The sequence below is a fragment of the Erithacus rubecula genome (genome assembly GCF_903797595.1).
Source record: "Erithacus rubecula genome assembly, chromosome: 9".
NCBI lineage: Eukaryota > Metazoa > Chordata > Aves > Passeriformes > Muscicapidae > Erithacus > Erithacus rubecula.
This window is the reverse complement of record NC_136660.1, coordinates 31,118,531-31,135,227: the sequence shown is the minus strand read 5'-3', so window position 1 is coordinate 31,135,227 and position 16,697 is coordinate 31,118,531. Positions and strand designations below refer to the sequence as shown.

General features: G+C 40.1%; 1 protein-coding gene across 2 annotated transcripts; it reads right to left on the bottom strand.

Annotated features, from left to right (window-relative positions):
- Positions 1 to 2,100: 2,100 nt before the first annotated feature.
- ACADSB (acyl-CoA dehydrogenase short/branched chain) lies at positions 2,101 to 16,683 on the bottom strand. Of its 2 annotated transcripts, none has more exons than XM_079312261.1 (11): positions 16,549 to 16,683; positions 12,986 to 13,145; positions 12,612 to 12,712; positions 11,927 to 12,133; positions 11,314 to 11,484; positions 10,747 to 10,872; positions 10,285 to 10,377; positions 8,176 to 8,265; positions 5,890 to 6,027; positions 5,001 to 5,100; positions 2,101 to 4,325 (listed from the first exon to the last, which is right to left on the bottom strand). In XM_079312261.1, the coding sequence occupies exons 1-11, from the start codon at positions 16,588 to 16,590 to the stop codon at positions 4,255 to 4,257; spliced, it is 1,299 nt and encodes a 432-aa protein (XP_079168387.1). In that variant the 5' UTR covers positions 16,591 to 16,683; the 3' UTR covers positions 2,101 to 4,254. The 2 variants fall into 2 exon arrangements, with proteins under 2 accessions (XP_079168387.1, XP_079168388.1); XM_079312262.1 differs by having other exon boundaries at positions 12,986 to 13,148; positions 16,549 to 16,605.
- Between the last annotated feature and the right edge of the window lie 14 nt (positions 16,684 to 16,697).

Here is a 16,697-nt window from a genome sequence, read left to right as displayed (position 1 = left end):
CAATTAAACCCAGAATTTTTTTTTCCTTCTAAAACCTGTTTGGATAGACATTGAGAGGACCAACTCTATCTTCAGCAGCTCCATTGACCAAACAAGATCTTTGGAGCTTCTCACTATTTAACTATGCTTCCAGAACCTTAACTTTTATTTTTTAATTATTCCTGGATTATTTTTTCCTCAGTTTAGCAAATTTCTTCTACAGAAAACCAAAAAGTGTCCGGAAAAGTTAATGTCTAACATGTAATTATCATGTCTTAAAAGCAGAAAACCTCAGCAACACTGTTTTAAATTAAACCTGCTCTGCTTATACTGAAAAATTTGCATTTAATTTCCATATTTAGGATGCAAATTAGGAAATGGAAGAATTTTACAGGGTATCCTTGAAAACAATTCAGGCCAAAAACATCCAAGACACTTGCTGCAAATTTAATGTAAAGGATGATCAGAAAATTATTCTGTTCCACTGAGGGCTGGGTCATTGCTTGAGACTTGGCTGAATGCTCCTGACTGAAGGCAGCAAACAGCTTCTCCTCAGCCTCACTAAGAAAGAATCACTAAAAACTTGGTTTTTTTAGTTTGTCTAAGTCCTCCAGTGTTAGCAGCTCTCACAGTTACTGAGAGAGAGAGAATAGTTTCACAAAGATGTAAATCCAAATGATCTTGAAAGACAAAATATATAAAAATGCTATTACTGTCTAGTGAGACTGCACATATTTTTGATTTATATTTCTAAATATTTCACCAGAAAAAAATGTTACAGTGTACACTGCATGTTCCTTTGAGCATTAAACAAGCTATTAGGGACCACACTGGTTATTTCTAGTTACCCTGAATACATTCTGAGGCTGAGGAAAAGCATTTCTTCAGCTTTTGTGTATCCAGTACCAGCTCAGGGAAGTCAGACAGCTGCTTTCAAAGCAGACTGGGCTTCCAATTGAGCTTTGCTTGGTAGAAGAACTTGAAATGTGCCTCTCACCAAAAGATTTTCAAGTGGAAATGCAATAACATGTTAATTAGAATGGTCTTTACACAGCAAAAAGCTCCCAAAGAACAATAACTCTGTAGTTCATGTAAGCCTTTTCTAACACAATCTTTACATGGGGAAAAGAAAATATGAAAGAAAGAACAACAGCATAGAGAAGATGATATAAAATGTTGTATTTGAGAATTTTCCAAGTAGTGATTAAACCCTTCTGTGGAGATCTGCCTTGATCACCAACCAGAACAGAACCAGAGAAACCTGACATGACACTCACTCCTGGTACAAAACCTGCAAGATCTGGTAACAATTTTAAATGACATATTATTAGAGAACCATGAGCTGATATACAAGATTACCATTGTATCAAGTCAAAACCAAAGTTCAGGCACTTTTTAATACATTCTCAATACAGGACTTTTCTTCTAACCAAGGAAACTCACATGCAACATTTGACACTGAAGCTGCTGTTCCAGGACAACAGACTGGATGGACTAAGGACAAAAAGAGGGGAAAGTCACTAATAAAGCACATATTGAGTATAAAGTGCAGCTTAAAAGCTCAGAAAGCCTCCCAGCATTGCCCACACCAGCTCTGCAGCCTGTGCCCACAGTGCCAGATGTAAAGTGCCATTTACTGCCACCCAAAAATGCCTGTCCCAAACCAGAACAGGGAGCACAGGCAGCTCTGAACAGCTGCTGGACAACAGCACAGCACTTCCCATTCCTAACCAAACATCTGAATTCAGAGCAGCAATGCAATCAGGCTTGAGGGGAGGAAACAATGCCAGGCTGGACAGGGCTTGGAGCAACCTGGGACAGTGGAAGGGGGCCCTGCCCAAAACAGGTGGGATCTACCTTCAACCCAAACCATTCTGTAAGTTAACCCTCCCCAGAGCAGCCAATGTCCTCCACACAGGTATCTGTCCTCTTAAAACAACAAGAAAAGTTACTCAGGGGTTGCAATTGATTTCTGCACATATTCCTCCACAGAATTTTGTATACAAATACATTACATTATTTATTTCTTTCAAAACTGTGTACAAAATAGAACATACATAACAAAGACATGAAATATTTACAGCTGTAACATTAGTTAAAGGCTTGACCTTGCTTTATTGAGAAAAAAAAAGCTCATCAGCTACTGTTGAATAGCTGATTAGGATGCTCAGGTTGTTTCCTGGACTCAGGCATCCTATATCAGACTGTGAGGAATCACATTCATCTCATTTTTTTCCTGGTTGTTTTTTTCAAATGGGTACCTGACACAGTTCTACACAGAGTCTTTTTACATAATCCTGCATATCCAGCCCAGAACAGTCCTTCAAAGAGCTCTGCACTTTGCTCCACAAAGGGTTTGCTTCTGGCACTGCATTGAATCAGTTAAGTATTGCCAGTCCTCAGTCTCACCCAAACTGCAGATGCCAAGATGAGAGTGTCTCAAACCAGGAGATCACAGCAAAAACCAAACTCTGTTTTCTATGGACATTCACAAAAGCAAAGCAGAATAAACCTCAGCAGCCAAGAGGTGCCTCACCTTGGCACTCAGCACAGTAATCTACATTAACTCAAGCATTTTGCAGTGAGGTTATGATTATTTTAAATTCACAGATAGACTGTGTTGAACAGAATAACTGTAGTTAAGTGTTGTGGTGTCTGTAGTCTTAATTCTAATCTAAATTTCTCCAGCTGTTTCAGCTGAAAGCAAGCCTGCAAGCAAATCTGAAATGCATTAATAATGATAATGATTAATAATAATATTGCCAGAAGAAAACTTCAGAAACCATCTAATCTACCTTCCTACTCTTGGTATTTTTGAAAACCTCAAACTGATATGGGAGAGGCTTTTTTATTGGCATAAGGATAATCACCACAATAATTCTTTGCCCATTAACAGGCAAAGCATGTAGTATATAGAGGGATTAATTCACTAAAGCAGTTACTTCCCTTTGAAGGCAGAGAACTTTTTAATAGTGCTTTTCATCCTTGCTTGTTTCTTTGTCTAAAGGCACTGCTTGTTTTACAAATCCCACTTGTGAAGTGTCACTTGCCCTGGTTTTGCTAGGAAATCCTCTGGGAGTCTCAGCCTATAATGTTCTAAGCTCCACTCAGAGTGAATCATCAGTGAAAGGCAAGCTTTAAAAATGAGATTCTTCTAAGTCAGCCAAAACCAGAAAACCAATCCTTCCCTCCCCAAAACACTTGAAACAGATTGCCAATTACAGCAATTAGGATGATTTTTCATATATTAAGCTTCCTGTCTCTTGATTATTAGTTAATTAGCTCTCCAGCTCTGAAGAGGTTTCTGCTGCAAATAAAATGTCTAATTTTAGAGTAAACAGAGACAAATAAAAAAAGCAAATACTTCCCAACCCCCTGCCCTTTTTTTTCTCTTAAAAAAGGGAAAAACTGTGCTAGCAAACCACTAACTTCCAGGAGCAAGGAATTCTAGGCTGCAAATTAACAGTGGCTCCCTTTAAAGTTTGTAAAATGCATTGAATGTGGAAAGGCCACTGTGAGGTAATATCACAGCACTCCCATTACCCAGCTTGTATCTGTCCTTTTGCAGAACTACTAGAGCTTTTTTAACCCCATTTCAGAAAGATTTCAACTCAACCTTTTATGAAAGGAGAACTATAAATAGGCTCTTAGATTAAAACCCTTAACAGCTGAGAAGGCTGGAAAGGGAGGTGGATATTATCCACCTTTCAGGAGTACAAATTGGGGCTGCAAGGGCTTAATTACAAAGATATCCTTAAGAACACACTGAGGGCTGCTGGAAAAATGACTCCAATTACAGCAGCTCCACAGACATCACTCCACCTGGGAGAGAGGAAACCACCACTTCCCTCTCTTTGCACCCCATGCTAATGCAGGCAGCACATCCCAACTGCAGCTCCACTGCAAACACCAGCTCTGCTGCATGTGGAGGGTCCCTTCTCCCAGGTGGATACACAGAAATGCCAGGGATTTGGATTCCTTTGTTTTCACTTTGAAATCTCCAAGTGCTGGTATGACCTAAGGGAGCTAAATCCAACACCTGGAAGTCTCTCAGGTAGAAAGAAGTTTGGATTTGAATGTGGAATTCTTGATTGCACATAAATGACTGACTCTCCTGAAATGGGGAATTCATGGTTTTCCCTATGATTTCACTGTGATGATGTATTCTTATTTATGGTGTCACCAATGCCTTCTGTAATTACAAATAAATAGGTAATTCAAAATTAGTGCTCAGGGAAATAATTTTCATATGGTATCAAAAAAGTCCTTATGGCTTCAGTACTCCTGTGCTAAGAATTTTGCAATTGTGCTCAGCTGGATATTTGAAGTTCCTTCATATATTGTACCTGAAATCAGAAGAAAACAAATTAGTAGCCTCTAAACCCACAGTGAATTTATGAAGAGAGACCAAAATATCATCCTAAAGTCCAGTCAGAACCTTTACAATTATGAAATGAAACTTTACTGTACAAGTACTAGCACAAAATTATAATTATGCATATAATATTATAAATGTTCATATTTTATTATCTGTAACAATTAAAGCACTTTTCTGGCTGGCACCACATAATGCAAAGACATTTTCCTGAAAAGCAATTCTTAAGCAGCCAACAAAAATGAAGAAGTTCCAAATGCTATTATAACAAAAGCCAAAGATTAATACTGTTAAAAATACCAAACTGTTTTGTCTAAGGATTATCCTGATAAACAAGAAAGCCTTGAAAAGAAAACCCCACATGGATTCAGATCTTAAAGGGAACAAAAGTAATTTCAATTCTTGTTTTTTACAGAAATTTTCTTAACAGAAGGGGACACAGTGTTTGTGTCTGTATTTTGTTAGTATCTAATAAAGTACTTTAGCCTTGCATATACATACATTTATACCTGTTTTATATCTGAGCCTTTGAATTAGTGTTGGTATATATGAAGAAAAAATATCCAGAGAAAAAAAAAGCCAGCCCTTCTTCCTCTAACTTTAAGAGCACTAGACAAGAGATACTTGGTAAGAAAGTTTCACTCACCGATCTTGCAGTCCCGGTAGTACTTTTCTATTGGGTAATTCTTGGTGAATCCAACACCTCCCATCCATTCAATGCATTTACTGGTTGTCAGTGTAGCAACCTATGAAGAGAGTTTCAGGATTCAACTTCAGGACAGTAGTGGTAAAACTTACACTTTGTAACTAATTAATAACAAAACAGGGAATAAGCAGCAACTAGAACAGGAGAGAAGGATGGGTATTTTGGTATTCATCTTCAGCAAGTCATTTTAGGATAAAAATCACATAAATCAGAGAACATCAGGAGTTCACTAATTGTTTGAGCAATAGTTTCTACCCTGCTAAGTGCAAAAGACCAGCAGTGGTATGCAAGAGAGCAATTGCACAGAGGGAGAAGTCATCCAGTGTTGAGTCATTTTAAGATTCACAGATGTGACCAGCAGAGCTGAAATGGTCACAAATGAAGTCTTTACAGTGTCATTTCTCATGCCACAATAAGATTTCTGAGAAAATTAAATCATTCTGGATAAGTGAAAGTATGAATTCACTTTCCCCTTTTAGTGTTGTTGGCTGGTTTTAAAAATTTTATTTAGGGGCATCAGCAGCTTGTTCTTTGACTTACTTCAGATTTTGTGCATGGACTGAGGAACACAGAATGATTTGGGTTGGAAGAGATCTTAAAACTCTTAAATCTCATTCCAACCCCCTGCCATGGGCAGGGACACCTTCCACTAGCCCAGGTTGCTCCAAGCCCATCTAACCTGGGCTCTCCTCCAGGGACATGACAACCGAGATAAAAGTACATCCAGAGATTTCCCAGCAAAGATGAAATATGAGTTACACACAGAAGGAGCTTCAGCAGCAGTGGGATGAAAGGAGAAGGAGGAAGGCTGGAGTGAGGGAGCAGGTACCTCAGCAGTGAAGTACTTGGCCATGCTGGCCTCCTTGATGGCCGGCCTGCCCGCCTCCGCCAGCCGCGCCGCGTTGTAGGTCAGCAGCCGGGCTGCCTCCAGCTGCGTGGCCACCTGGGCCATCTGGTGCTGCATCCCCTGCAACAGCAGCACAGCACTCAGAGAGAGCCACAGCTCCAGCAACAGCACTCAGACAGAGCCAGAGCCCCACTGCAGCTCCTGCAGCAGCACCCAGACAGAGCCACAGCCCCTCTGCAGCTCCAGCAACAGCACTCAGACAGAGCCACGGCCCCACTGCAGCTCCTGCAGCAACACTGACACAGAGCCACAGCCCCTCTGCAGCTGCAGCAGCAGCACTCAGGCAGAGCCACAGCCCCACTGCAGCTCCTGCAGCAGCACCCAGACAGAGCCACAGCCCCACTACAGCTCCAGCAACAGCACTCAGAGCCACGGCCCCACTGCAGCTCCTGCAGCAGCACCCAGACAGAGCCACAGCCCCTCTGGAGCTGCAGCAACAGCACTGACACAGAGCCACAGCCCCACTGCAGCTCCTGCAGCAGCACTGACACAGAGCCACAGCCCCACTGCAGCTGCAGCAACAGCACTGACACAGAGCCACAGCCCCACTGCAGCTGCAGCAGCAGCACTCAGAGCCACAGCCCCACTGCAGCTGCAGCAGCAGCACTCACACAGAGCCACAGCCCCACTGCAGCTCCTGCAGCAGCACCCAGACAGAGCCACAGCCCCTCTGGAGCTGCAGCAACAGCACTGACACAGAGCCACAGCCCCACTGCAGCTCCTGCAGCAGCACTGACACAGAGCCACAGCCCCACTGCAGCTGCAGCAGCAGCACTGACACAGAGCCACAGCCCCTCTGCTCACCATGGAATGCACCTGAGCTCTAACATAAAAACATGAAAACCAGCTGGGAAGTAATTCTGTGCTCCTTCTGTGTTTATAGACAGAGGTTGGGAAAACTCCTGGGCCACTGAAGTGCTTTCGGGAGCTGCAGTCCTGTTTTCCCCTTTCCTATTCTTGGATTCAGGAGCACTGGGGCTCTTCTTGCCTGACTGCAGGACAGAGGGCTGCCTATTTAAACCCAGGAATATAAAGGAAGATTTTATCCCAATCTTAACATCCTCCTCTGGATTACAAAGGCATGAGGAAGTCAGAGCTGCATTTTCATTCTCCAGCTGTTCATTGAGACAAAAGCAGGTCTGGTTCCCTAATGAGCTTAGCCAAGGAAGACTTGCTAACAAGTATTTATTGAATAAAGTGGAGAACTAGCAAGGTGACAACTCCTTTCCTTGTCCCAGAAGCACAAGACAAGATTTAGATGCAGCTTAAAAGTCCAGAGGACAGGACTGAGGAATGGATTCAAGGGGAAGGAAAGAGGTGATGGAGCTCCCATCTGAATGGTATTACAGGAGAATGGGTTTATTTAAGAACACCCAAATATTATGATCATTGAAAATGAACATTTAGTAGTCTAAAACACAATGAAATCTTTCATCTTATTAGAACATTAACACCGTTCCCTCAGATCTGCAGAAATATATAGGCAGGTCAAAATACCAAAATGATTTGGCAATTATAAATTCCATTTCCTATTCAAAAGAAGTAGTTCCAATCATTTCCTAGGTATCTAGGAGTGCTTCCTAAAATCTGCATAAATTATGAGTAGTGCTAATGTTCCTTCTCTTCAGCTGAGATGTAGGTTTCTTTTAACAAGAAAATTACTACAGTAATTACAATTATGTATCTTCCTTATTAAACTATACATCATTTTTGCAACAAAGAGTCTTTTCTGCTGTAAGAAATAGATATTGTAATGAAAACTAAATGTCTTTGTACAACACAGGAAATCTAATAATTCAATCAGTTTTCCTCATCTTTTTATCATTTCTAGTGTCTCCAGAAAAAGCCCTTCCCCTACACTTCATGAAAGGGTATAAAAACTGGAGCACATTCAGTAGAGTGTGATATTAAAATCAGAAGGGAGTTCCATGTGCATTGTTTTCAAAGAATGTCAATAAATTATCAAGCAAAAGGAATCTTTAAATTATTTGTGTGGCACTTGCAAAGGCACACAGCACTGAATTGATGAATTTTAAGTGGCAGACGAATGTTCATCCAGAATTTTTTTGGAAAAATTCTTCTCAAATATTGAGGAGGAGAGACAAGACATGAAGTGGAACATGAATTATGCAAATCACAATACTAATTTTACTGTTCATTGTGATCACTATTCTTTTTTGGAGAAAACATATGTCCATGAACAAGTACCTGGAAATCAAAGATGCTTTTCCCAAACTGGACTCTCTCCTTTGTGTAGGGAACTGTATGGTCAAAGCACCCCTGGGCCAGTCCTAACATCTGCAAGGAAAAATAAGGATATAGTCAGAAAAAATTGATTAATTGAATGAACTTAATGGAGATGATAATAATTTGCCATCTTCTGGTCAGGCAGGTTGATATCCAGGAGAAAAATAGTTTTTTTCCTACCTAGATATTGCTAAAACTTCTATAGAGAATCCTAGGAACCAGAATTTTATAGTTATCAGAAAAACTGAGGTGAATTACAATAAAGAAAAGTTTGAGGAACAAACCTATTACATGCCCATTTCTTACCATAAGCAAATACTTGTGAAAACACCACCACTCATTTTTTGAACAAAACTTATGGGTCAACTGTAATTGCAAAAATATTAAGTGTTTTTTTGGAAAATTCATAATTGCATAAGAAAATGATTGCAAACTGAAGATCTATAGATTTCATTACCCTATTAAAGGAAAATAATCTGAATGATTAATCAAAATTATTTTCATAAGCAAAATAATTTCTCATTTTCTAGAGGACACCAGACTGCCAGAATTAGCAATTTATTTCAGAAGTTAGAAAATTAGTGGAGTGGAAGGAGAGAAACATTTCTTGCACTATCTTCCAAGTCTGCAAAAAAATTGTAGAATTTACATCAATTTTGTCTTTCCACAAAGGCAGAAGCAGTAAAGTGTCACATCAGGCAGCTTAGAAAAACTACCTTTAATGATGTACAACAGAAAAAAAATAATATACAGGAAAACCAAAAAAGAAAATATTGCACTCTGTTGCTAATTAGCCCCATTATCAGATTTGTCATCTCCTTATATAAATTATTAGAACCAAGTACAACAACTTCAGCACCTGTAATAACATTGCAGCTGCCTTGCACTAAAAACCTCTGAAACTGTTTTCAAAACCACAATTACATTTTATAAGATCTTCATTATCTTTTAAACCTATTACTACTGCAAAACTAAACTCAATACCACAGGGCTTTAGAGCTGCTCTTCTTGTCAAGTCCATTTCTCTTAATTTGAAGGTGCCAAGAAAGCAGTAACTAAGATATAACAACTGCCTGACCTTAACTTTTAATTAAGGTGTAACTTGGAGTAATTAAGAGTAAAATCCAGACCATGTATTTTACTGCCAGAGCCTTTATATTATTTATATCTCTGGGAACAATGGGGCCTACAGCCCTTTTTAAATGCCATATCAGACAAAGTTTAATCAGAGGTAATCTTTAGAAATGATGGAAAAGCCAGCCCAATTATCAGCATAGTGTATTGCCATGTGGAAAATCTCAATTTCATGAAGATGATTTCTTCTGATCTGTCTGCAAACCAGGGCAAAAGATAAATGAGATTGGTAGCACAGAAACATTGCACAACAAAGTATAAACAAAGAAAAGATTACTTTCAAAAGTAAATTAAAAATATAAAAACTAATCACAAGTAATTTTACTCTCAGGCTGAACCTGATTTCCTCTGAAATCCAAGTTGACTCTACAGCAAAATACAACATTTTGAAGTAACTCCAAGGTCAGTAAATATTTTCCCCTAAGATGCCATACAGTGCAATTTTCAAACACAACAATGAACTGGAACAGTTCTGCTAGAGAAAATCACATTTGTTTCAAAAATAAGTTGACTTTTAAAAATAAATTGTTGGGAAAACATCAATAACTTGGTTATATTTGCCAGCCTCATACAATTGCAGCTAGAAGCATTAATATTACACGTCAGTGTTTTCCAAAGTTAGTTTTCTTTGTAAAATAAATTTTCATAGTGGAAGACAAGAATGTGGACATAATTCAGTAGCAATAAGTTAACGACCAAAGACAAGCTAATTGCCATTTAATGTTTTTTAAGTCTATTGCTTATGTCACCACAGGAGAATTTTCCCACTGGCAGCTCTTCCCATCTTCACCGTGACTTTGCTACGGGAACAGTGACATCTAGTGGCAATCGAGCTTTTAATAAAGTATTTTCTAAACTGCTTTAAAGATTCCACACATATCAGTCCAAACTCAAATTATATCCTGTTGGTGCTCAGTAATAAACCAAATCACTTACCTGTGCAGCAATCCCTATCCTGCCAGTATTGAGCATTCCAATGGCATATTTATAGCCTTGTCCAACTTGTCCCAGGATATTGCTCTCAGGAACCTAAAAAATAAAACCACCCAGTGATTCCTGTTCTATTCTGCTTTGCAACTACTAAAAGAGTTCACAAGTTTTATCAATTTTACCTCCTAAGTGAAGGCATAAAACATAAACTATAATTTGATTCCTAGGATACATGATTAGAGCATTCCCAGATTCACATGGCTATAAATGGATGACTGAGAAAACATCATCAAAATTTAAGAAATCCAGCCCCTCTCTAGACTTCTGTGGGATGAAAATGTTAAAATATGCCCAACAATCAATGTAACTAAGATAAAAAAATATGGAATTCAGTTAATATTCTTCCCTTATGTGTGGTCAACTTCCAGTTTTACACAAATTATGCTTCAACAGCTGAACTTACAATACCTTCACGTTGTCAAAAGTGACTGGGCAGGTGGAAGATGCTCTGATTCCCAGCTTGTCCTCCTTCTTCCCCACGTGCAGCCCCTCTGTGTTACGATCCACTATGAAGCATGTAATTCCTCTGTACCCCTGGGGGGAATAAAAAACAATCAAAAACTGGTTTTCATACCAATATCCCTCAAAATCTACTACCTGCATCCAACAACCTGGTACTTGCATACTCAGCTATGTAATTTTTTACTGGACATACTTTATTATAGAATACTTTTTAGTTTTCCATTTTGCCTTTTAACAACAGGAATTTGGCAGCTAAGTCAGAAAGGCTGGAAAAGCACAAGACTGAGTCCTGTTACTCAGAACACCATCAGGGCTGTGCTCTTCATCTAAGCAACTATGATCCTGACATTTTTATTTTTCCTGGTCAAAGGAATTTATTAAAGTTCTCAAGTTTTGTTTGGAAATATTTTTAAAGGTTTGCAATCAGCCAGGAAAAGGTACACAGAGTATTAACCTCAAATACAAATTCCACAGCAGCTGTCACTGAAATGCAAGAATTCTGTAGCAACTTACTAAGGATGGGTCTGTATTTGCCATGACAAAGAAAACTCCTGCATCTTCTGCTAAGCTTATCCACATCTTTGAGCCATTGATAATGTAGTAGTCTCCTTTCTTTTCAGCTCGAGTCTTCAAGGAAAAAGCATCACTGCCAGATCCAGCCTCAGAAAGACAGAAACTCCCTAACTGGCAAGGGAAGGGGAAAAAACAATTTAATTTTCACAAATATAAATAAATCCTACAAGGAAAATACTTACAGGTCAGCATAAGTCTCTTAAATTCAAACATTTTAAGCTATTGCATTACAGTAACTGAGTTTCAGCCATGGAGATTAAGAATAGAAACACTGTGTAATTACACATCTCTCAAAGTCAACTGCTTTACAGTTCTTTTCCACAGTAAATTAAATTTTAATGAAACTAATAAGTGCCTTTCCACTTTTACCTCTCAGCTACTGGTGACAGGATGTATCTATATCACCACAGATCTCAGCTCTAACCAGTGTTTCAAAGTTCACACATATTTTCCAGAGCTGCAGACACACATTAATCACTGGAAAAAAATCCTACTAACATTACTAAACAATAATATCATTTTAATAGTTAAGTAAAGTAAGACTTTGACTCACTGTATCTTTAGACACCCTGGGAAGATAAGTTCTCTTTTGTTCTTCTGTTCCATAGGTGGTAAACAATTTATTTGTTAGAGTGTTTTGGAGTTCACACACAAGAGCCACAGCTGGATCAACTTTGGCCAGTTCTTCCACTGCCAATATGATTGAAAAAAATGAAGCTCCAGTTCCTCCATATTCTTCCCCAAGCTCAATACTCATCAGCTGAAATGGAAAAGGTGCAAATATATAAATGTGTTGGTCCTGATAGCTGGAAAGGGTAAAATTGAATCCAGGAATGAACACCAGGATTATGGCAATGTAAATCCTCATGGCTGCCCAGTAAGGCACAGAGGATTCCTGATTCTCTTCTCCATCAACACTTGGAGTCATGGCCTTTGCAGCATCCAATTATGCTTATCCAACAAAAAAAAAGTGAGGGAGGGAAGACAAGGAACTAAAAGATAAGGTGAAGTATGCGGTATGGGGCAGATGGAAAAAAAATTACAGTAGAAGATGGAGAGTGATAATGCTGTAAAGAAAGTTGTCATGTGATTGACAACTCCAGAATTTTTAATGATTCATTAGTTCATTTGAATTCTATCCCTCAATCTTTTCATCTAAAAATCTGAGCAAGGAACAGTTAGAGATTGTTAAAATGATGTTACTTTCCAAATGAAAGATTAGGTAAAAGTTTGCAGACCCCTTGTTCAAATAATCCCTGTACGATGGAATCTTCCATTTTTGCATTCTCGTCCATTTTTTGCACAAAAGGTGCAACTCGTTCCTGGGCAAATTTGGCCACTGCAATGAAAAGAAGAAAGAAAAAACATGTAAATATTCCAACAGTCTCCTTGGGGACCAATATAACAGGAATGTGGTGCTTCTGACAGGTTATACATGTGTTCTGCCTCTCCCAGAAATGTAAGCAGCCAAGCAACACAAGGCGTAAAGAACAACTCCCCCCAAAAAATCTCAACATTTGACTGGAAATAAATAATTAAAACAAAATACTAAGCTAAAATACCCTTTCTACTTAAAACACTCCTGAATTTTAACTACAGAGATAATAGCTACCCATGTCTTTCAGCATGGCCTCCTCTTCGGTGAACATCTGAAGTGGAGCACAGACAAGTCCATCACTGGCTAGAGCTGGCTTGAGTTCTGATTTGGAGGATCTAAAAACATGGGGAGAAACCCTCCAAGGAGCCAAGTGTGCTGGCATGTGTCTTCTCAGCTGCTGCCAACAAATACAGAACATGCAAACAGCCAGATTTGTATGCTGACAACAATATATAACTTTACCCAGTGCTTTTATTCAGTAAATATAACTTACATCTAATGTTCAGCTTGAAAGCTTTTGAGAAAATATAACCTCCCCCTCCCTTCTGTCCTAAAAGAAAATAGCATTTAATTACTTTTATCACAAGTTTTCTTTCTGGAAGTTTACTAACAAAGTATGCACAAACTTTTTTTTTTCAGTCTATTTTAGTGTTTACAGCAAATAAACCCTGTTGATAGAATTTATTTTTATAGATGATATTAAAAGTCTACTGCAATATTCAGAGTAGTGAGTGCATCTTTCAATAGAATTAATATTTCATTAATAGATATAAGAGTAAATATAAAGCACACATACAATGCCTTTTCCAGGCCTGCCAACTTTAATGACTGCCTTTAGCTTTCTCCCTGCTTTTCTAGGGACCAGCAACTCTTGTTTCTAAAGCAATTTGTCAGCTCCTTGTGGATTGCTGGTATTTTGCTGTGAAAGGGCCTAACTTTTAACTGCACTGGGGGGTTCTGTATTCAAACTGAATTCCTATCCACCACTTAATGATTTTCAGAAAGAGCACACATTTTGTAGACAAAGCCCTGGCATTTGAATGCTTCTGTACAGTTAATTTCTATAAAGTTAAAATCCCACAGTCAGTATGTTGATAGTGTAACTAATAATTACTGTGTCTTATTTAAAAGTATGGGAAGGAACTAAAAAAAAAAAAAAAAAAAGTGATTTATGCTTATGCTCCCTCTTTATCCACAATATACAACAATGATTTCAAGAAGCATTGGTTATCCAAACAAAAGAGCAGAGGTTGAAATAGTATTAATATGTGGTAAAAGTTTAAAAAACTTTTAAGCAGGCGCCTGCTCAGCTCACAGGACACGGGGCAATTCCACAATGCACACTGTGATAGCAGCATTCCTCAAAAACTGCAGAAACTCTGGGGTCAGGAAGTAAAAATTCCTTTGATCCTTCTAATAATTCCCTCTCTTTCATGTTGGCTTTCAACACTTGTCATCTCCCTGGATGAAGAACTGATGTAAAACACATTGATGAACTCTTCTGGAGAAAAGCAAAAGTCTACTGTGATAAGGAAATTCTGATTTTGGCACAAACAGCTGTGCATAAAATAAAACCCAACGACAACAAACAGTCAGATGTGGTATACAGAAAATAAATATTGCTGTTCAGTGATTAAATTCAGTGTTTATTCACATTCAAATCCCCTGGTGACATAAAACAACTACTGATGAGCAGGGCTAAATTATGAATATATTTGGATGGTCAGCAATTGCTGCAACACTTTCAAATGATGTTACTGGAGTCATTGTGGTGTTCATAAAATAAATAAATCATTGTTTTAATAGAGATTAAACCATGTTCTAGAAGCAGTCAGCCAGGAATTAATTATTTGCAGAACATGCAGCTATGCTGGGGTCACCTGACACCCAGGTGTGCAAACCTCCACCTGTGCAATTCTGTCCTTGGCAAGGTCTGAGAAGGAAAAACCTGAGTATACACAGGCACATTTCAATTTAACACTGTGCTGCTTCCTGAGCAGTGACAGGGCTACAAACCACACACACTTCCTGCTCCTTCCACTACTTCATTTCTAAGTACAAAGAAAAAAGCATTTTTGCTCCATAGTGGCATAAATAAGGTGAATCACTGGGAATATAAAGCATCAAATCATAGAGTAGTTTGGGTTGGAAGGGACATTAAATCTCTGCCATGGGCAGGGACACTTTCCAAGATTCCAGGTTGCTCCAAGCCATGTCCAAGCTGGCCTTGGACACTTCCAGGGATGGGGTGGCCAGAGATTGATTCTCTGTGCCAGAGCCTCACCACCCTCAGAGGGTGGAATTACCTCTCCAGAAACCAGCCCAGGCTTTCCCTCCTTCCCATCACTTCCCCTGAGAGTGGCAGGATAAACAAAGACATTTATCAACCATGCTTTGGTAAGTACTTGTTTGAGACACGAATGAAACAGAACAAAGGAATATTCCTAAAAAGGTCACCTTGAAAACTTTGAGAACTAATGGGATGCATCCAAGGGATGGGATTAATGCTGGCAACAGTCACACAAAGAGCAGCACCTCACAGCTGCACCAGAGGAATTATAGCCCAGTGTGGAAATCATGTCTTAGTTCAACATTTAGATTTAAAAACCAAATAAATAATCAAGTCACTACATTATTGTGTACCTTTCTTTTCTCAGCCATGTAGTATCACTAATTTCAGGCAGTTATTTAAAGAGGATGGGCATTACTTAAATCCTTGAATGCTGCTTCCCTGTTTTTCCTGGTCTTCTTTTGTAGGTAGTGATTTGTGATGCTACAGGATTCAGACTGCTTGCTCTACTAAACACATGCTTTTCCTGATAACATTGATTTTTCTTTTTATCTCAATTCTTACTTCCACTTCAGCTCTTTAAAAGATCAGCTCTCCTGGTTTCTTTCTGTTTATTTTACAATCTAAAGCAAGATTTTAATGCTGGACCTGGCAGCAGCATTAAGATATAAACAGAAAAAAACCCAAAGCAATGTTTTCCTCAGCTCACTTTACTTGCTTGGTGACTTCCAGCCCTGTATCCATCCCAACTGGTTTCCACACAGCTGCTATTTCCCAGCAGAGAAGCTTCCCTTCATTTCTGGGGTTGGTTTTCTTTATTTCAATTTATTTCAATTTATTTCCAGAACCACAACACACCCAGGAGCTGCAGGAGGAGGTCCCAGACCAGCACATCTCGCTGTGCACGGCCAAGGGTTATGTGGTAAAAACACGGGGGCTGTGCATGTCTTGATCACACCTCCAGTGCCACAGGTGGGTTTAGAAAAACACAGAATATTCCGAATTTAAAGGGACCCACAGGATCACCAGCCCAGCTCCTGTTCCTGCACAGACACCCCAAAAATCCCGCCTGGGCACCCCTGGCAGTGCTGCCCAAACTCCCGGAGCTCTGGGGCTGTGCCATTCCCTGGGGAGCCTGGGCAGCGCCAGCAACTCTGGGGAAGAGCCTTTCCCTAAAATCCAACCTAAGGAGATCTCAAAGCGCCTCTGCTGCAGCTGCTGGGCACAGCCTCCCAACCATCCCGGAACAAGAACTTTCCTTAGCACGAAGTGACCCAACAGCGTTCCCTCACATCCCTACACACAAATTCACGGGGCAGAAGGAGAAAATGACTGTCCGCCACTGTCCCCCACCGCCCCCGACGCCTCGCCTCCCTGCCCCTGCCCCGACAGCCGCCAGCCCCGACACCAGCAGGCTCAACAGGGAGCTGCACCAGCCCAGCAGGACACGGCTGTGGCTTTCCCCCGTCCCCACTCCCCTCGCCCCTGTCCCGCCCCGAGGCGTCACCTTCGCGCAGCCCCTCAGCCAAGCTCCCGCCGCCGCCGCCATTTTGGCGCCCGCCCCGTGACGTAGACCACCGTCTCGTGACGTCACGACCACCGCCCCCGTGACGTCAGAGCCAACACCCCCCTCCTCCGCTCCCGCCGGCGCGCGGG